This window comes from Xiphias gladius, chromosome 14 (assembly GCF_016859285.1).
Source record: "Xiphias gladius isolate SHS-SW01 ecotype Sanya breed wild chromosome 14, ASM1685928v1, whole genome shotgun sequence".
Taxonomy (NCBI): Eukaryota; Metazoa; Chordata; class Actinopteri; order Istiophoriformes; family Xiphiidae; genus Xiphias; species Xiphias gladius.
In genome coordinates, this window is record NC_053413.1 from 16,530,685 (window position 1) to 16,552,639 (window position 21,955).

Here is a 21,955-nt window from a genome sequence, read left to right on the forward strand (position 1 = left end):
GGTACAGGCCAGAAGGCCCACATCCTCTCCCTGATTAACACTTCTCAAATTCTAACACAGCTCTCGACTCCTCCTCTTCTTGAATATTTGACCACAGACCCCGGATCTGCTCACCCTCTGAGAGATGAATAATCCTGTTGTTGACATGGAGAACAGCGCCATCTTTGCTGCCCCCTCGTAGACTCTCTCACTCTCTCTCCCTTTTTTTACCTTTGAAGAGAGAAAATAATGTGCCCTCCAGGTCTACCCCCCAACTCTATTACAACTGATGTGTTTCCATGCCATATTTGTTTATTTTACCAAGCCAGCAGTGGAAGTGTTCCTCTTTTCTGTAATCAGCTGAGTTTCTGAAAGGCTCCTGGCCTCGGGTTCTCTACCTGGAATCTGGACCATTCATATGCTCCATTACCCGGGCTGTCAAGGCACAACACTCAGATTAATCCCTGACTGCCTGTTACAGGACATTTGGTGTAGAGTTTTTTTGTCTAGCCACAAACATCTGAACAGAGAGGGGGGTGGGGGGTGGGAGGGGCGGCGGTGTACTCCTTTGAAGCCACCTTGTCCAATTAAGTTTTCCCCTCTGATCTCATGGTAAATGAGCCAGAATCTTTAAAGGTTCACGCTGAACATCAAGAGCTAAATTTAAAGGCACCCTGTGGAGCCACTAGTGATGCTATATGAAGCGATGTTTAGATAAGCGTGTCCTCACTTTGTTGGTATTGTCATCCACCAGCACAAAGACGCACATGTACACAAAAAGATTTTTCTTGCTCATGGTATTCCACTGATTGACAGCAGACGGTAGTAACATGTCCACAAGTGTCCACAATGCCACATATTACAGCCTGCAAACTTATTTTGAACTTACCTTGAAAAAGGGATAAACAACAGGCTGCTTTATTTTACAGCAGTAGTTATAGTTCTAACTATTTTAGAACTTTAGCTACAGAGGTACAACTTTCTTTCCATGGGAAGCCTAATGTTTTGTTCCCCAGCAACAGCAATAATCTGCACTCTATTAATCACACTAAGTATCCTGTATTTAAAAAATGTTTTACATAGTAATTTCCCAAGGTTTTTTTTCAAAATAAATGTCACAAATACAGTAGCCAACCTTCTTGAGATATCAGCACTGTTACTCCATTTTTCTTGCCTTGTTATCCAGTAATAATGTTATTGTTTGTTCGTGAGTATTGTAACCATGATGATGAAGGTCCTCTAACTTTAAAGAAGAACTTATTTTAGACCAAACCATGATCTTTTCTTAAACCTGACCAAGTAGTTTCTGTGCCTATACAGTGACCGTCCCACAGCCTTAACCTTGTGTTCATCATCACCTACCATAACGACAAAGGTCCGGTACGCCTGCGGCTGGTACGCTCCTAGGGGTCGTTCAGATTGTTGCTTATTCTCTAAACTCTTTTCTTTTTCCTCAATACTTACATATACTTAGGTGTAAGTATATACATAGATTCTTGTATATTGAAAATTTCCATACTTTCTGTAATTTAATTTTCAGAATTTTGTTCAAAACATAGTTTTTGAGTCAGGTTGTAACTTGGTCATAGAGCGTGCCGTTCTCTCTGTGTTTCTCTCTGTATGAGTGTGTGTTTGTGTGATCTTATTATTAGGATGCTGCCTGTTACAGAAAGTGGAGTAAGCTTTGTGATTAAATAATCAGAGACTGCAGGGGTTACTTCCCTCCTCAGCTCAGGCTGTTAAGTTTACAACCTTTCCATCCTCCTTTAATTTATCAGTTATTTTCTTTTGATACATTGAACATGCCTGACCACATTTCCCTCCGGTGACATGCTTCTTTTCATTCAATCCCAAACATTGTCTTTTGTGGCAAGGCACCCCATGGCCAAATCTACTTAGAAGTTTCTTTGAAGTTATTTCCCCTCTGTCTTTGCTTTATTAAGCCTGGAACCAGGGTGACAACATTTTTAACCTCACAGTCTCACAAAATCACAATGCTAGTGACTTTCAAATCGTCTTCATAGGTAACGACCAAAGACAATGAAGACCTCTGTTTCCTATAGTAAATGTTTGTCCTAACATTGTGGCACACTTGTATGTGACAGACAAAAAACAAATAGCCTTTTATGAAATCCCACCAGCAGTATTTGATTACAAGGGGACTGTTTGGCCACAGTTCTATTTCTAGTTTGGCATGGCATGAAAAGGAAGTGACCTAAATTAGTCTTGGGCTGATTGGCAGATGCATCTGCTTCAACACCATTCATCATGGACAGAGTGAAGGCTGGAGGTCACCTACTGTATCTAACCCTTCGAACTGTATGCCTCTTAAGAGCAGAAGGAGGCTAATTTATTGTAAAAAGCTGATTTTCTTAGACAATAAATGCATGAATCTGTGTTTGGAAAAGGAGGTATGCATAGATTAGAATGCAGTATAAGTGTGAAGAAATGGTTAATTTGTAGGCATAAAATAAAATGATTACTAGGCCAAAAATACTGACATGGTTTGTTACTGAGTTCTGGATGTTACCTGGGCAACTGCTGTCGCTTTTTCTCAAAGACAGCACCAGTGTGATGAAACCACATCGTAACTTAACATACAGGTGATAGCATGTGGTAGAGGTTAGTTACCATCTCCAACAGTGTGACCACCTGGCACAAATGAGCTCCCCTGAGAAGATTTACAAACCCCTCAACTGAAACCTCAGCCACCTAAACCAAACTCGCCAGTTTTAGACCCTTAAATCTCCACCCTGCTGCAACAAAATACACACATGGCCACCTCTTCATATACATAAATGCACACCGACTCCCACAGCTGCCTTCTGGAGTGTAAAAGTGACAAACTGGGTGTGTAAGATGAGCTCTGCCATTATTTGTCTTATGGGCAAGAGGATGAAATGCGCCAAGATCTTGCAAATCTGCTCAAGTTTCCTGTTCCTTTTTCATCATCTTCATCATATTTGTTCTCAACATTCTTGCCAAAGCCTGGGATTATGAAGAAAATCAACATTGTTTCCCAGCAGTTGGCAGAAGAGATGTGGTTCCGGGGAATTCGCTTTATATTGCATTTAAAAATCTGATCAAGCATTATCACCAGTGTAAAGTGTTAATTGTATTTCATCGTGTTAGAGAAGTCAAGAAAGATTGATATCTGTCAGTCATGATGTAGTTTTTTTCATTAACAAAAAAACAGAATAACAAACAGAATAATTAAAAAATCAATATGAATGATTGGTTGTTTTCAAAGAACAAACTGGCCTGCAAACAATGTAATGTGTATGTGAATTATATAATATGTTGTTTTCTTTGTTGATTCCAAAACTACTCGGCTTAACTTGCCCCTTGAGGGATAAATGTAAGTAATTAGAAGTGAACTGAAAACAAGGAGTCTTTCTTTGTATGAAGTGAGCCACAGAGAGGCAGAGAACGAGAGAAGGAGAGACTGATTTTTTACACTTTCTGCACAATTTCCTCTCTATTTCCTCCCTGAAGACCCTTGTCTGCAGAATGTGCAGAGTATGCTTTCCATGGACAGGAGGCTATAGAACCTGCCAGAACAAAAAAAAAAAAAAGAAAGAAAAAAAGGAGAGAGAGCAAGAGACAGAAATGCTCCTCCTCCCTCCTGCACTGCAATACAGAAAGATGGAGTTATTACCCAGAAAACCTCACCGCCTTGTTTTTTCACTTTTTATCCCAGAGTTCCCGGAACACTGAGCTACTATTACGACCAGAATACTTGGACCGCACACCGGTTACCCGCTCTGACGTTGAGAGAGAAGAAAAAACAAATGCTCCTCGCAGCAAAGTGCATCAGCCTTTATTTCTGTCCCGCATCACGCCTAATTGGTGTTCATGTGAGACAGCCAATGGTAGACTGGGGCTGAGGTTCAACTGTGGGTAAAAATATTAGAACAGTGGGATAAAGTTTCCCTGCCTGCCCCATCATAAACTGCTCAAACATGTGTCTTGGTTCCAGCTAATCATGGTGAGGAGGCTGTTATTGAATGAACAATTTGACCGTACACTGCAAAAATATCCACGTTAATGTAAGCTCATTTCTATTCTGAAACCCAATCGGTAACCCTTTTCACCAGATAACTATGAGTTATATTCACCTACGTGTTTAAGAGCTAGAGTCGTGGATGAAAAATAAACATTTTATGCATTTCTCCAATGATTGTCATTCAACACATAAGCCTGTTTTACATTACAGCTTGTAAAAACATTTTATAGTAAGGCAGCTATTTTGTTTACATACGGATAGTCAGTTGTGCTAATTGTCTTCCTCATTAACATTTTACAAAAAAGTGTTCAAACAAGGCATTTTCTTTCTCCCAGTGAACTGATATTTCCTGGTGTTTTGAGATGCTGGTACTTCTTTCTGGAAAATTCTGGAAATTGGACGCAGTAAGACCGACTATAAGACAAATTCAAATACATTTCCTTACTGAATACTCTCTACTTCTTGGCCTCATTTGGTGATAAAACCCCATGGCTGCTAATTAAATATGAGACATCAGTCCCACAAACAATGTTCTTGTTATTACATGATTTCTAATTCCTGGCAAAACACGATTGCCCTCGTAACAATCAATGAAATAATATTTGCATTCACCAAAATAGCAACATCTAACAGCCTTGCCCCTCTATCAGTAAGCCATCATTTATTTTTGGTTCATTTGGATGAAAAAGGAGGGTAAACATCAACAAACCATCCCAAGGATACAAGTTTTCAGTAACTGATGCCTACATTTGTCTTTTAAAGCCATGGTCAATGACAGCTCTCAGCCCGATTCCTCACAGTGCCGCCTCTCAAGACAGGTGGCGAGAACGGCTGCAGTTAGAAGCCATTTGTCCTTAACACATTAAAGCTGAAGTCCAAGGGCCACACGAAGCACCTTCTAATATACACTGAGAGAACCTGTGAAGCAGTGCTTTGCACATTGGGTGTTAGAGCAGAGGAAGTTGGAGTCGAAGAAGGAAGGATGCCCTCTTAAAAACTAGGAAATGAGACTCCAGGATGCCAACTGCTCACCATCAAGGATCAGGTCAGACTGCAAGATACTCACTCACTCTGCAGCGTCTATTTAACCTTCTGTTGAGACAACACACCTCATTTCAGCACACGTCAAACACAGTAACAAACCACAGGAGTGCCAAATTCAGTCATCAAGGAAAAAAGCACTAAAGCTAATTAATTTTCTTAAACTAGACCACAGTGTTAAATGTGACCGTTCCCATCATGGTGGGCTTCAAGTTATGGCAGGTGTGTTTTTATTTGTATCATATTTGTTTCACAGACAAGACATGAGCCTATGTTTTCCCCCTCGTTTGTCGTGAGTCATCAACCGCTGCTGACACTGGCTGTCAATAAAATTTAACTTTATAGGCTTTTAAGTCACACTTCACTGCAAATTGTAGGGCGGCTCAGTAATAACCCACTCCCATCTATTACAACATACCCACACACACACACACACACACACACACACACACACACACACACACACACACACACGTACAGGCAGAAATCAGCTCTGGATATTTGAACAGTGGGAGGATGCAGGAGCAAGGCCAAGTGCTGGGAAAAGGGAGAGGAAGGAGAGGGGAGATGGGTAGATAGACAGAGTCATTAAGATAGCTTGGGTGTCAGTGTAATTCATCAAGCCTGATAAGGCTGTGGCCCTCTGCCAAGGATCAAGGTGTGGCACTTTCTATCACCAATCACCGTCAATGGTAGCGTCCCTCACAGCCAGTTTGTTGTTCTTACTCTTGCTATTAATATCAGTGTTGATGAAATGGAAATGAGAAGGAACAGCTGGCACATCGGGATCATTTGCCATCTGACATTATGTTTGTATTTAATTCATTACAAGTAGTTCTCCTCACACTTGAATGTCCCTTAAATTAAAACTAATTTCCAGAGAGAATTGTATGTCTTTACCACAGAGTACTGCATTAATCCTCTGAGTCCAGGTTGATTGTTGTCAATTTTTTTATACCTTCCTTTTTGTCACAGTTTCCTGTTTATTTTTTTTTTTTTTAGCTGGTCTGACTAACCATTTTGTCGGTTGAGTATAAAGCTGCCAGGAACCCAAAAATAGAAGAAAAATGACAGAGGTACTCATAAAAATTTACAGCACTTGATTGATAATCACTCAAAATACTATAACACTGTTCAAGGTTCACAATTTATATACACAATTACAGCTGAACAATTTAACAAATAAAAGTATAATTCAGTCTATTTACATGTAAAATTATAATGATTTTGTGTCTCTTTAGTGAAAGTGTATGTAATATGACTGTATATCACTGAAAATATTGATATTTCACAGTTTTAAAAAAATCTTTCAAAAAATTTCTTATGGTCTAAGGACATAAATGAGATATTGTATGAAACTCCCGCATCAGCGCTTGTTTTCTCGGCTTTCTACAAGATATATGAATAAAGTTATGATACAGCAAATAATGCTCAGTGTTTTCACCGATGAATAGACGGACTCCAGAGGGCTGTCAATAAAACTCAAACATGCACTAATAAAACCATAAAGGGAATGTACGATGTATCATCAGCATTGTGACAGACATTTTGCATTTGCTTTTCCACTCTTGGGTAATGATACTCAGCCAACGCAAGGAAAGAACTGTGCCTCTGCACGTTAACTCTCCACCCTTGACTGGGATTTTTGGAAACCAACGAGGCTTCATTGCACCTGGAGCAAAATTTTCTGTTGCACAATCTGTCAAGTGCGCACACACATACACACACACCCACACACACACACAAACACACACACACATATAAAGTTAAACCCATCAAAAAATGAAACAGTCTAACTTTTAAGAACTGCACTGAAAAGAACGTGGCTGAACTGAGGGAAGGGCCCAGTGTGTTTTTCCTCTTCAAATTAACCGGAAAATGATGCGTGATCCATCGCTGTGAGTACTGTCTCCTTGGGCAATGATGGATGGATCTATCAGCCATGTCGTGTCCCGATTAAATGATTGTATCTAAACTCCAATATGCCAGTTTGACTCAGTAGCAAACTACAACTGATTGATCTCTTGTACAGCACTTTCTCTCTCACTTCAGTCATCCTTTTCCCCGTCAAGTACCACATGAGCAAGATACACGGCTTCTCAAGTGACTTGGCTCGCTACAAACTCTGTACAGTGAAAAGCCATACAAATGGTCATTCATATCAGTAACTGAACACCATCAAACAGGCCTTCTGTTTCCCATGGCATTGAGGCAAACACACACAGTCCTGTTCTGAAATGAAACGTTGCCTGTGACTGAAATTCAAGGTGCTAAAACAGTCCTCCAAAGTGTTGAAACTCAAATGCGAGATTCTCTCTGAAGGTTTTTATCAATGTGGCGGAATAGAAACTCAGGAATGTTTCCATTTTCAACACCTCCTTGATAAAGTTTGCAGAATATTTCATATGGTTTGTGAAGGTTGATGAAAGAAAGCATTATGTTGATCTTCAGGGTGGTGCTGAGGAGAGGGCGAACAGAGGGTCCAGAAATTAAGTGGAGGAGAAAGCTGAGGCCTCCTGCTGCATTTAGGAGGTGTGAAGGGCTGTCCAGGTTCCAGTGTTCAGCATCTGTCCCTCTGAGCAACAAGGGAGGCTGTGTGGGGACCAGCTTACCTCGCTGCACAGAGGATTTCCTGTGTTTTTCATGCACACACACACACACACACACACACACACACACACACACAGTGAAACGCATGACCCCTGAAGCTTTTCTCTTTGTCACAAGGCACACGTTTCTGAGCCCAAGCTTACAAATACTTGTTTGCTGACAGCCTGCTGGTTTTCTGAGCTGCAGAGCAAAAGTGAAGAGCTTTAACCCTCATCTCTTTCCCTCAGGCTGATAAAGTGCTCTGATAAGCTCTAAGGTGCTGGTGAAAAGTGGCTGGCCCTCAGCCCCCAGGGCTACAATATGAAAGAGTGGCTTGTCTGGGGCAAAGCAGAACCATACTGAAAAAAAGTATGGAAAATAGCACAAAAAAAAAAAGTCCAGAAGAAAGGACTTGGATTAATGATGAAGTGGTCTGGGTGCAGTGTATGTGTCTGTATATGCATTCGTGCAGGTATGCGTGCATATGTTTGTGAGAGCCTACCAGCTGTGGGCAGTGAGGGGGGGGGTGTGTAAAAACGGGGGAGCCCTCCCATGTGTTTATGTTGACTAATGAGCTAATTACCCAACCCCTAATCTACCTCAACCTGTGTCATTTCACAGGAATGCTGCAGCAGTCAAACGCTTGCAGATTATGGGTCATTTCCTGACAGTTAAAGGCAAACTACTACAGCAGTAATTCCTCTACACACCAGGCATTAAACCACAAGTGCTGAAGCCTCTCCATTTGACTCTTTATGAATGTCTTGTCCTAAAATGTGACTACAAGATTAGAATTTTCTCATAGAAATGAACAAAGTGGCTTCAACATTTTACCATTAATTAGTCAGGTGAATTGGGTATTGATGTGTTTGTTTATTCACATATCCTTCTTTGCCATCCCTGCTTGGAATGTGATTGTCAGATTTCCATCATTTGTGCAGTTTAAGTGTATCATTAAATTAGTTGGATTATTTTATCAACACTGGTCTGTGCAAGGTAGATTTACTTTGGTATTTCAGATGCAAGCATCATCATCATACCCGATTATAACCGCTTACATGTATTTTTTGAATTCAGAGTGTTTAGAAAGTCTATTTATTGACTCACAGTATATTTAAATGCATATTGTAACTGTAAAGTGAAAACCACGTATCTCCAAACTTGGTGATTTTGAATTTTTGGGTAAAACTGTAGGATTAAGTGTTTCTTTATGGATTGAGAAAAAATACCCCACTTCTTAAGCTACATAAGCCATTTTAAAGCTGACTTGAGTATCTAAAAATGCATAATCACAAAACTGAAAACAGGGCTTTTTTCACTGGGCAGACACAATACCAGAACAGCTTAACCAAAAAAGGATATTGTCAAAGCTATAAGCCAGTATGTAACCATAGTCACTGAGAGCTCAGGATGTTTCAAGTTTTTGAGTAATATGAGGTAGCTTGACATGTAGTATTACAACGTAACTGGAAAGGCTACGTGTTCCACAGAGTAGCTTTAAAATGGGTAAGGTGAGTGTTGAGTAATCCACTCAGCACTACATCTCTTGAAGTAATGCTTGCTTTCATCTATAGCTACTGACACACACACTGCAACAGTCAGAAGTGAAGTTTAAGGAATTTTTACTTATTTCAAACCTGTGGGTGAAAGTAAAAGATTTGTGGAAAAACAGGCAAAAGTTTAAATTACTTCTGAGGACAAAGTCAATCAAATTTGTATGTCAGACAGTATGGGAGGTTTCCATCCCCTCCACCCATAGCGAGGGGTGTGAGTGGGGATTTAGTGAACTCTCCCACCCCCACCCACCCACTTGTTCATCATCCCCCTCCCCTGGGGTGTCTGCTGCTCCGCTCCCCCTCAACACACTCCCATCCATCACTCCTACGATTTCACTTTAATAGGTGGTCCTCTTCCTCCTTTCACACACCCTTTTGGGAAAATTCGGCTTAAGAGAACAACACAGCAAAAGGTGAAAAGTAGGACTGGGTATTGTTTAAAAAGTGTTTGATACCCATAATTTTTCACGCTAATACACAACCTGAGTTTTGGTACTGATACCAAAACAACGGCTGCTAATGGCATCATGTCTGCTTCTATTTTCATGTATTCTTGTTTTATTGCTGCATGTTTTTTTTTTTTTTAATGTACATATTTGTTCATTATACAAATATGTTTTATTGTTTTTAATGAAAACAATATACATTCCTTAAATGTGTGACATCACCTATCATTTGTTGCGCTTTATTCAACCAGCACTACTTAACAGTACTTGTTTTCTATTTTTATTGCACTGCAATTCAGTTCCCCTGTACATTGAGTACTGTTTAAGAAGAGAATTACAGAAAATACTACCTTGAACTATAGTTTTTGGATGCCTTATATCAAGGAATATAAAGATGTCTTTCTACAAAACCCTTTTTTTTCTATTCTAGCAGCCATACAAGGACTTTGCCATGATAAAACAGTCTAAAATTGAAATTGAAATCGGGAAATACTGATTCAAAAAGGAAAATTCAAAAACAAAAACACAAATCTGACAAAGCATTTGATGACAGCTTTTGGTACTTGACAGTTTCAACATTTGCATGTGGTTTTCTGTTTCTGGCATAATCAACCACATACAGTATGTTTGTTCTCACAGTTTACCCCAGTTTGGTCCCCATCCGTGGTTCAGGGGGTTGAGCACGTAACTCCAGCATGCTGGACGAGCCTGGGCCAAGCTGTGCAGTAGCCCCTTCCATTCAAACAGAAGGCAGGTTGGTTGATATTTAAATGGCCTCTGTTTGTTTTTCTTCTGGGTCCCGTGTGTGCATGTGAGCCCAGTATAAAGGATCGTGTCCTTTTGAAGGGGATAGCACCGGGAAAGTGAGGGGGAAGGAAACTTTGCTTTGGTGTTTTATATATCAACGGAATGACTTCCCTCAAATAAAGACGTGTTCCATTCTGCCGGTCGGTCTGGAACAAGCTGCTCGTTTCCTGTCCTGAAAACTCGCAGCATGTTCAAACAATGCGCCCGGCAGGAATAGAGGAGATGTCACGTCTTGAAGATGTGGTGCGGTGCTTTACTTTGACCGCAGCCTCAGGCTGAATCATATGTTTACAGTATTTGTGACATTTGAATGAACTAACACAATTGTGGCATTTGAATTAATATAAATGCTGAAACAATAGGTAACAGCTTTTGAACTGTCATCTGGGACAAAAGGCATAGATGAAAGTAATTTCCTTTGAGGCTGTAAAGTCTCTTTAAACCCACTTTTCAGCCATAAACGATAGCTACACAATAAATCTGACGACGAGGATATAGACACCTCTGCTAATTAATGATGCCCAGTTGATATAATCTTCCTCCAAACGTTCACTTTTCTGCCAACTGCCCTGTCCACACTACAGACAAAGGCTTCCCTTTGCCTCTCCCCACTGGGAGCTCGCCATGCAGAGTTTCTCACTCACACTGCCCCCTCATCAAATTACAGCCCTGCTCCCTCCTGTCATGTTGGCAAACAAAGGTCTTAAAGCACACTCCCAGAGTAATTGCCTCTAATCTCAGACATAATGTGTTCTTTCATGTCAACTGGTCAGAGAGAAAAGGGAGCTGTTGTTTTCTCTATCATTTTTCACCCCTTGTGTTATCCCACTTTCACTTTGAGAAGCGCAGTTTAAAAATGTTGCCTTGCTTTGTTTTCCATTTTCTGGGGGAAGGAGGCTTTTATTGTGACACAGTGTAAACATTTTAACAGGGTAAAAATTTGCTCTAAACGACCTCTACCTCTATGAACAGATGCTTGGTACTGTGACTTCAATAAACATGAAAAGGAGTAAAAACCCAGAGAAATGTCTCTGGCAATGCTGTAGTTCTTGGTGAGCTCCTCCACCTTTGGCCTGAATTCTCTCCGTGGTGAGCATCAGGCAGTCTGCAGCTGGAAGTGTTTCTGTGGTTTGGCCAGGTGTCTCTCTGCCCTGCCTGGGACAAGGCCTCTGCTGGGCCTGGGACTGGAGTCTAGGAGCAGGCTGGAGGCGCTGAGTGAGCTGGCTGCCCCTCCGTGATCTAAAATGTCCCGCAGACCCACCTGACTGGTGGTCAGCTGTAACTGATACAACACGATAGCAGTGCTGGAGGGGGGAAAAGAGAAAATTAAGACGTGTGTGAGCATGTGGGGAAGAGACAGGGAAACATAGAGCTATGGAGAAAAAGGGAGAAGAGGAAAGAGAAGGAGAGAGGGGATAATGGAAATTTTGGACAAATTCTTCAACTAAAGAGGCCCTTCGGTTAAAAATATGGAATGCAGACTTTAATATGGTTTCCAGGGGCTTTGGCAAGCAAAGATGAACATATCAGGCAAAAAACACAGTATCTGATATCTGTGCTGTGCTCGATGGAGAGCAAGTAGGGAGAGAGTGCACGGTAAGAGGAGATGCAGTGTTTCTAAAACCATTCAGCTGGACTTTTTTAAGGGACCCAGCTGTGAGCCCTGGAGGTCCTGAGCTCTAACTGGGGCAAAATCAGCACAGTGAAGCCAGGCTGCAGCCTCAGAGCCTGGTTACCCATGACCTGATGTTCCAGGAGCCTCTGTGAATTGATGGGCCCCAGGAGAGTCGTCACAAGGCCCTCGAACAATCACCCATTCATCCCTCCAGCCGCAGAAGCAGGGAAACACTCTGCAGTCCCACCAGTGTTGAAAATAACAGTTTTAAAAATGTAATCTAGTGAAATATGAAAAGTTCTTGCACCTACGTGATTTTTCTAAGAAGCTGGTGGGTGAAAAACTGAGCCTACTGTGTATAATTTCTCCTCCACCACCTACTTTGAAATTCTCAAGCAAGCATCATTTGTGAATTTTAAGAAGAACACCAAATAAGTGTATATTCCCCTGTGAATATGGCCAGTATATTTTTGGATAATGTGGCTGCACTGGCTCGAGCCCATCACGCCTCATCTGCCAGGACTACACGCTGCTGTTACATAAGACAGCTGAGCCAGTCCAGACATCTAGACTAGTCCTTATGTGGACAAAAAAGGGTGTGTTCACTGTGTCCCCTAGCCCAAATCCATTTACCGTGACTGTATCAACCAACTTTCCTCCAGCGTTTTCAAAGCCCCTTTCACCCTCAGAGACGAGAGGCGATGGAGGTCAGCTGCACATCAGTTACATTTTTCTCTGAGTTACCGGCCAGTTATTTATAGAGCAAGAACAAATATACAATGGAAGGAGGGTAGTGGTTTGGGTAGGAGGCAGGTTAAACCCAGGAACATCTGTCCTTTCAAAGGCATCTCTTCCTTGGTATGATCAGAATCCACTCCAGGGGTGTCGGCGCTTCACTGGTAGTCAGAGAGCTGGCATGCTAGTCAAAACAGAGCTGGAGAGCGGGGGGGGGAGTGAGGAACCTCATCCGAGCCCAATCTCCCATATCACTAAGCCCCCAAAGTCACCTGACTCCTGACAATACTAAGGTTGGTCTTACGGAACAGGGCAGGGATGAAACGGAGCAAAAAGAGCAACATTTCTGAAGCGTGAGAAGAAACATGACAGTTGAAACCAGCGAGGAAACCTGAATTGTTACATTGTTATGATTGTTCATAGAAATCCTCTGTGCCTCAAGTTGGTGAGGAGATCCTCAAAGCCTCTGCAGTTATGCAGCTTTGTCATCTCATAAATAATAAAGCCATAGGTTTATTGGCTACAGGTCCTAAGTAGTAGTTATTGTTATTACTGATATACAATACAATTCTATTAGTGCTCTAATCCAAAGTATTGGCTGTAGCTGGCAACACATTTGATATTTTTCATATATGTTTACACTCCATTTACCTAATTGTAATTCTGTTTAATGTAGTTCTACTTCATACACATGACATCTTTTGGAGTTTTGTCCATCTTGGAAGAGGGATGCCTCTTCTGTTGAGGTTTCTTCCATTTTTTTTTTGCCAATTAAAGGTCTTTTTTGAGGAATTGTTCCTTATCCGAACCTGTTGCAAATCATTTGTAAGCCTGGTTCAAATCAAATGAGAACATGTATAAAAGTATGCAGCCAATACCCAAACGTAAGTATAAGTGGGCAACAGGTACAACTATAGTTTACCACTGGATTTACCTTTTTATCAGTCAGTTTGCCTTTGTATTCTTTTTCCTTTGGACAGTCACATGACATCTTCTAAAGGCCCGGAACAGGAGAAAACCTGAAGAGGTGCGTGCGTGTGTGTGTGCGCGTGAGTGAACGCAGTGTCTGTTTAGTCTGATCTGCGTCAGAGATGCTTCATTACACACTCATAAATTCAACAGTGCCGACACTCCCACTCCGACCTCTCACTCTACATCTCTAATTCTTTCTGACATGCATGGAATCGTGCACAAACACACAAATGCACAAACAAGCACATGGAAGGACAATGTCAGCATCTTTATTTACATCCTATTTTCCACTGAAAAAGAGACATTTTTGGAAATAAGATATTTGCACATCACATATAGATAATATTTCTTTTATCAGAAGACATTGTCAGAACATTATATATATATATAGGGCAGTTTAAACACATTGAAACATATCATGCTCCAGCATAAGATGAATCATCAACTCATTTTTTATATATAGCATAAATAGCATAAACATTTATAAATTTAATTTCAGTTTTACTAGGTCATTATTGTCTAACTTAACTCTTACTCAGTTTTTAAAAATTTCTCATCGTGTTCTATAACGTTTGTTATGTGTATATCATGTAATTCACCACTGAATAAAAAGTGTGTGTGATTAGCTGTGTAAAATATTCATAGTGCTTCTTTATTTTGTGAGGTGCCATGTGAATCAAGTGACACTAAGCAAAACTGTGCAAAAGAATTAATTGAGTTTTTTTTTTTTTTTTTCTTTTCCTCTGGCCCTGGTGTGTTTTACTTTCTCGGCCATGCATTGCAGAACAAGTAAGGAAAACTTTGAGGATGAACTGCAGACTAAATAAACTCGCTGAAAGCAGCAGTGTCACATACTTGCACTGGCTGAGAGATGTAGTATTTCTGAAACTTTTAACTGTTTTGAAACTTTAGGGTTTCTTGGTAGAAAATGTTTTCTCTCATCTTGTTTATCAGCCTCTTAATACTGTATAGATACCAGATGTTTATTTTTTATCTTTTATATAACAAACCGATTGCTAATACACATTCCAGAAATAAAACAAACAATTTATTAGCTTCTTCAGTCACATTGTCCCTGCCATTATAAAGTTATCATTTTAAGGCAGGACACGTACTGTTCAAACCTTCAACATTTTATTGAGAAATCAACCATTTAAGAAAAAATGAAATAAATGAATTAGTTTCGGTTTTATGGAAATCTGATTGAATTGATGCACAGACATCTAGAATATTTCGATGTGATGTGATGGCGCAGCAATTCAAATATCTTTCTAGATAAATATTTCAATCGGTGCATCAAACAGCTTCAAAAAGCAGATTTTCTCATTTTACAAGGAAAGCCAAATCGTGAAAATTTATTATCCAGCAAAGTATTACCTCACCTCGGTTTATCTGTGTGACAGATTGCGGATTAATGGGTGGCACAGCGGAATTTCACATTGGCAAAATGTTATTTATTTCCGTTTAAAAATTACCTACTGACGTGTGCAATTAATGTCTAAAACCTCTCAGTGATTTCCTTGGTTGTGATTAATTTATACTGATTGGTGAAATAACAGCTGGTTAACTTTTTGCTGAGTTTATACAGCTGTTTTTATGGTTAACAGTTTACTTTATGATCTAAATCGCCTGAACCTCGATTTACCGCATTACATTTTTATGCACGGTGCAATCTGCTGTGACATTTTTTTCCCACCCATACAGTAACAAGCCGAAGATAACTTAAATTGAGAGTTTTTTTGTTTGTTTGTTTGTTTGTTTGTTTGTTTGTTTGTTTGTTTTTTCAAATCGACCCTTGCTCCAGAGGCCAGGTGGAACACGCTCACCTTGATGCTTTGGGCTGGACATAAGTGACGAGAGAGGCGGGAAGGATCGACTGGAGATCGAATAAAATCCCGACAGGATGGACGTGAAGAGGTGGACAATATCCACATCCACATTCTTCAGCATTCAGGTCTGAGCTTTGTGGGGAGAGATCCCCGCTAAACACGTCCAATCCAAAACAGTAAAATGGGCACTTCAACTTGAAAATCAAATCAAATCAGTTCTTGAAACTACACCTTTGCCGGATCTGGCGTATCGGAGGTTACGATAAAATACCTCAGTCAGTGAAATGGATAAAGAAAAAATCAAAACTCGTGACATTTCGATGAAATCTGTGTTTGTTTATAGTGGAACTGAGTTTTTGGCTGAAGTCGCATCAGACAGAGGGAAATTCGTTTTAATTGTTCTTGCTCAGTAAACCAACTTCCATTTACGTCAAGGTTATTATCATTTTCGTTATTTCCCTTCACAGACTTCAGCCTAAAAATTATAAAAGGTTTCCGTGGGGGGGGGGGTCATAGTTGCAGTGCATGCTGGGAGTGCAAACGAGACAACATTGTTCGTAATTCCGTTGTTTTCAGTTTGTTGCCTTTAACCATCAATTAGTAATTTTAATTTTACAAAACATAATCACATGATCATAACTTGCAGTGTTTCAATTTATTGCACAGTAGCACTGAAATAATGTTATACTATTTATGAACAGTATATATTTGTGATTTCTTAGGTTCTATATTATAAGAAAATACAGCTGATAATGTAACCGGAAACAACGTTAAATATGAGGTTTAATTCAGTAGATATTTACGGTGCATCACGAAAGAGCACATAATGAAAAGAGAAAAGTTCAACGGAGTTGTCAAATGCCGGTGCGGGGGAGGAGGAATCCCCCGTTTAATGACATTTTAGGGGCAGAGGAAGCTGCAGGTCCGAGCCCCGTCATCTAGTCGGCGTTAAAGAAACACGAGCCCCGTCGGCGTCGGATATTCCCTCGCACAGTCGCACAGCAAAACGGTGACTTTCATGGCCGTGAACACAACAATCCGGGGTCATGATCAGGGTACGCGGAGAGCAGCCATGCTATTGACTGATAGATTAAAAGCGGGTTCATCAATTAGATGCACTGTACTGCCACTGTGGTGCATCATCAGTCCAAAAAAAAAAAAATGTGAACTGAGTCTTAGAGTGAGACACTGTCAATAAAAGATGCCAATTATTCAGCACGGGGAAAGATCAGGAGGCGACATGTTGTTGCTTGTCCAGTGGCAGCATAACACAAGCTAATATCAGTAGACTGTGGATGATGGCACTGTAACTTTCTCATAACAAATGCAGTTACACAAGGAGACCTTTGGATTAAAAAAAACAAAAACTCTTACTGATGAAAAAACAATGGTATATTAACGAGGACCAGTAATGTGTAGATCACAGCGAGGTTTGCAGGATTTCCACAGAACTGAAATGTGATATCTAACACATGTCACGGAATTTCTATTCTTCATCTGCCCCAGCTCGCCTTTGATGCCATGCCAAAGCCGTCACTGTAACAAAACTTCTAAGGACCAATGAAGATATGCGTTACTGAGGGGTTACCCTGATTCAGTGACAAGCAATTCTGAATTTGAGATCAACAGCAAACATTTGTCCAGCAGTTAAATGACAATACCAGACTGTGATTCCTGTCCTGATATCAGTCTAAATGATGCATTCATTATCAAGCACTGAGTAAGTTGTATGTTGTTGTGATGCCATATTGTTTGACCGTTGTTAACAATCATTATTTACTATTTAATCCGTTTGGCTGTTTGATTTCCAATGATTAAATTAAGGTTGAGGGCTGAAATCATGTCATCAACAATTTCTACAGGGTATTAGTACGATGAGTGGCGATCGAACTAAAAATTCAAAATCCAAATTTATGACAGTTCTTTCAGAGCATGGAAAATATTTATCTTTAATGTATATTACTTTCTCATATCTTAAATTTAGATTTACAGCTCGGTCACGCAGTGAGGTCCCTGATGGGCTCTGTCCCTCTCCAGTGGTAGCGCAGTGATTTAGACTGACCTTTACAACCTTCAGGTCATCATCAACATTGTTTCGAGGTGTCATAGCGCGGGTGAGCAGTGCAAATACAATAAAGCTTTCTAAAACACCGGATCTTGCTCATTATGGGAAATGGGAAAAATTATGACCTTAACAAAACATTACTGTCCAACTTTTCTTATTTTCTTATTATAAATTGTCGTCTTGTCTACAAAGTGCCACTGAACAAATCCTCTGCAAGCTGTGGATAAAGATAAATCACAGCTGAGTTTTTAAAAATAAGTAATATTTGCTATATAGATTCTGTCAGACTCCTGATAATCTTACTGGAAGTGACATTAACAAGAAGTACATTTAGACTTGTTTTCAGTTTTCCACCCACTAATGTGCCTCCAGAGATCCCACGCTTATGGTCTCAACTGTGCAACGCACCAAATATTTAGAGTAATAGCTGGTTACTGTGCTATCTCTACCACTAGAAGCTGTCAATCTCTGCCCTGGAGCTAATTAAAAAGGCCCCTTTGCTTTATTTGTTTGCACACACTCTGAGGGCAGACTGGAACAGTCAGGCGTGGGGGCATGACATGCACGCCATGCCCCTTTAAATCAGTTCCCTGTGCCAAAATGCTGACACCACACCAAGAATCCTGACAAAACATCCCCGAGTGTTGGAGAGATACAGAGTGCGAAAAAAAAAATCGTGATGGGGATGGTTTATAGGTACTTTGTTCAACAAGCAAGTCTACAGAAATGTATGGAAAATCTGTATTTTTTTATCATTCTTCCCTTTGCCCTTCAGCTCCAATATTGCGTAGTTTTTTGTCTTTTAGTTTTTTCATGTATAATGTCACACAGATTCATGCCTCACTTGTATTCCTTTTACACAATAAGTATAGGAGAATTTTGCACGGTACAAGTGATATAAAACATAGTCTAAATACTCACCGTGTTGTCCCAGGCCTGCATCCCGTCACCCTCAAACCTGCTGTCCTCATCCTTTCTTGCCTGCACTTCTTTTTCATTGCGTGTCACGACGGCTGTCGTTGGTGTCGGTTGCTTTGCTACCTTCTGAAATCTGGACGTCCTGAGAAGTGACACTAAGATGGAGCTGGCATGGAATAAAAGACACCTACATTTTAATTGTGTTGCAGTGGACCCCGGGGCCATCAGCTGCTGTGGCCTCATGGCTCTCTGCTGCCACCTGTCTGTCTGTGGAGGAGCATGTAAGGAGCTGCAGTCTCTGAAGGTGGACCTGAAGAATGTGCTGAGTAATGCTCAGGATCATGTTGAAATATATCTAACTATCTGTCTTGATTTTGTTGGGGGGGTTTTCTTGTTTTTTTTTTTTTTTTTTTTCTGGTTTCCAGTAAATTAAATGTTGAAGCCAATTTTTTTTCATTGACATGACAGAGAGATATTAAGAAACTTTTATTAAACAGTCATAGGTTTTGAGGTTTAACTGTTGTATCATGCTTTCTTACATAGAAAGTTCAGCATGTTTCCACCCTGTAAGAACTTTGAGCTTAATCATCTCATAATAAAGAGTAGAACTGAATATAATATAAAATATTAATCTCTCCTGGAAAATCGCAACATGAAAATGATGATGTTGAGTAACTAGACTAACTTGAGATAAATAATTTGACTGACTCTCTAGAGGGCAGCAGTAAAATTGTCTTGTTTCTGATGAAATCTCTGAGTGTTTGGAGAGTGAACCCCTGCTTTGCAGGGATTTGATAGCCCAACAGGAAGTCGTTGAAACTCTAACATAAATAGCAATCAAGCCATGAGTAAACCAATCAGCAGCTTTGTTGCAAAATATGCGCCAATCAATTAGCAAATGGATTTCCTTCCAAATTAACAGACCGAAAACACATCAGAAAACACATTCCGGACAATCTACAGTTTGTTTTGCTTAATTTAGTAGTTTAATTTGTAGTATCAACTTTCTAGATTTTTATCACTAAAAATGTGTTTGCTTTGCGGAAGTTTAAATCATTTGATCGTCCATCTATTCTCTTTAATGAGAATTTTCATAATGCAAGCTTCACACCTTTTTAAAGTCATCACCCATTGAGATGATTTTGATTTGACATCTTATCTCATGCTTCTATCGTCTTGTACATTGTTCAGATTGTAAACAATGGGAGATTATCTCTTGTTCCTTACTACTCTTGAATAACTGATCACTTCCCTTACTGGTTTTTTCCGCTTTGAAGACAGCTTGTTGGCTTCATATGTACTCCACTCCTGCTCACACAGCTGTCTTCCAGGCTACAAGCAGAGCTCCATCACCTGCATCCAACTGCAAACCACAAACAGATTAAAGTATTCCCCTGGAGGGGGATTTTGTGCAGTCAGGCCATCATCGGTACAGAAGATGAAGAGGCACAATATTAAGTGAAACCGGCCTCACTGCCCATCAATAAAGGACAGTTTGCAAAACTTTAGGCTTTTGTGCCAGTGAGGGCTGATACAGTAGTAGCTAGGAATGTTGTCAGAGCTTGTGACAACATTTCCCAGACCACTAAACATTGAAAACAGACCAATGAGGCACCATATTGTATTGATTTAGTCATTTGACAAACAGCTTTGGAATGAGTATTGATGTCCAGTCAGTTGTAAGCGGTTGCCATATAAGTAGTGGATAAAAAGAAATATGGTGTCTTATTTTAAGAACAGGAAATGAGACAATGAAAGGAGACAGACGTATCACATATTGAGATGAGTGTGGTAACCGTGGCGAGAAATGCTCGGTGGGTGGTGTCTTCAGTGTCTCTCCATGCTGAAATGCTGTTATGGTTATCCCATTCACAAGATTTTCATTGCAACTGGTATACTGCTGCAGCTCATGTCCACATGTTTACAGAACAGGATCTTAAATCCCTAGTTCATTCAGGGAATTCTACCTGATATCAATGATTTATCACTTGCAGTATTTTCCCCTTTTTTTTTACTGTGATGTTCTGCAGCATTTTCCTGTATGTGAGACCGTGGTTTTGCTGAGTCTTTGTTTCCTTTATACCACAGTTATTTTGGATATAGTATGTTAGCAGAGTGGTTAGAGTCCTTTAACTGAAAGACCAAGGGTCAGTCTTCAGTGATAGCAAGCGTCTGAACTCTTGAAGCATCCTTGAGCTCTGAATCCTTTTACCATTTCTTGGGACTCTGGTGTGTAGCTAAGCCTGTACACTGACCTTTGAGGCAGGCAATGGAGCAAGAATTTCCATTGTGTTCTTCTTTTTTTTATTTCCCCAAACATGCAGTTACTACTGGTCTGATTTGAATTAAAATTTCACATACGGTCTGAATTTATTTTGAAATTGGTCAGCTGGGCAGAATTGCATATTATATCTTACACACTTGCCCTGAAGTATGTGTGAAGAAAGTTCACAAGATTACATTCTGCATCCGGGGCAATACGCACCAAACAACCATCGGGGCTCATAGAGTTTGGCTTATCAAAACAGAGTGAGTGCCCTCCATTTGATTTTCCTAACCCCTGTAAACTCCAATGTGGAACTTCAGTCAGCGAGAACAGGGTAGTTGAGAAAACAGGATTACTCGCTATGGTAACACCTGGAAGCAGCACGTGCAAGCAGGAGAGAGAAATGATCCTGGTTAACTGCCGCAGATAATGACATTGCTATATTTATATTTGTCTTTTGGCAAAGGACAACTGAGCCATTCCACTACTAACCACAGCAAGCTTTTCTTTGTCTAAACAGTAACAGTGTGACTCTTACCTCAGAGTTAGAGTGAAGTTTCCAGATACTAACAGGGTCAATGGTGTCAAGTGGCTCGGCGTGACTTGGAGTTCTCAGAGTTTCTAATTATTTGGACGAGCTGAGTTGAGTTGTACAGCATGTCAGTGAGCCAGTGCAATAATGTGGTTGACAAAGAAAGACGTGGGAGGTGAAGACAATAGAAAGTGTTTCATTATGTAAGTGACATGCTGGTTAGTCCATGTGGGGGAAACATTAAAAACACATTCCTTGATTGCAGTGTAGCACCTTCAGAACCTCATGTTTCAGCCCAAGCTCACTATTTATGTTTTAAAACACGCATACATTAATAATAATTAAAAAAAACTGACATTAACTTGAAATTTTATTTGTCTGTAACATTGACATTTTCCTGGGTAAAGGCCAGGTGGAAGAATAGCTGAGAGTCCAGGAGGTACTTAGTAAGTGTGTTGTTGCAGAGAGGGAACATGCATGCAGGAAGAGCAAAACGGGCATACAGCACAAATGCAGGAGAGGTGTGCCCTCCTATTTCCACCAAACCAAAATAATAATGTGTGAGACACAATATGAAGAGTGCATCTTGAAACCAAGCA

At 40.3% G+C, this 21,955-nt stretch overlaps 1 protein-coding gene across 1 annotated transcript in view; it reads right to left on the reverse strand.

Moving 5' to 3' along the window:
* LOC120798961 overlaps positions 1 to 19,901 on the reverse strand; it is a 61,409-nt gene extending 41,508 nt beyond the window's left edge. Inside the window, exons 1-3 of the mRNA XM_040143759.1 lie at positions 19,816 to 19,901; positions 18,562 to 18,724; positions 11,491 to 11,728 (exon numbers count right to left, since the gene is read on the reverse strand). Coding sequence (XP_039999693.1) covers positions 11,491 to 11,728; positions 18,562 to 18,724; positions 19,816 to 19,853 — 439 coding nt within the window. The 5' untranslated portion in view covers positions 19,854 to 19,901. The remainder of the gene's footprint in view (positions 1 to 11,490; positions 11,729 to 18,561; positions 18,725 to 19,815) is intronic.
* Between the last annotated feature and the right edge of the window lie 2,054 nt (positions 19,902 to 21,955).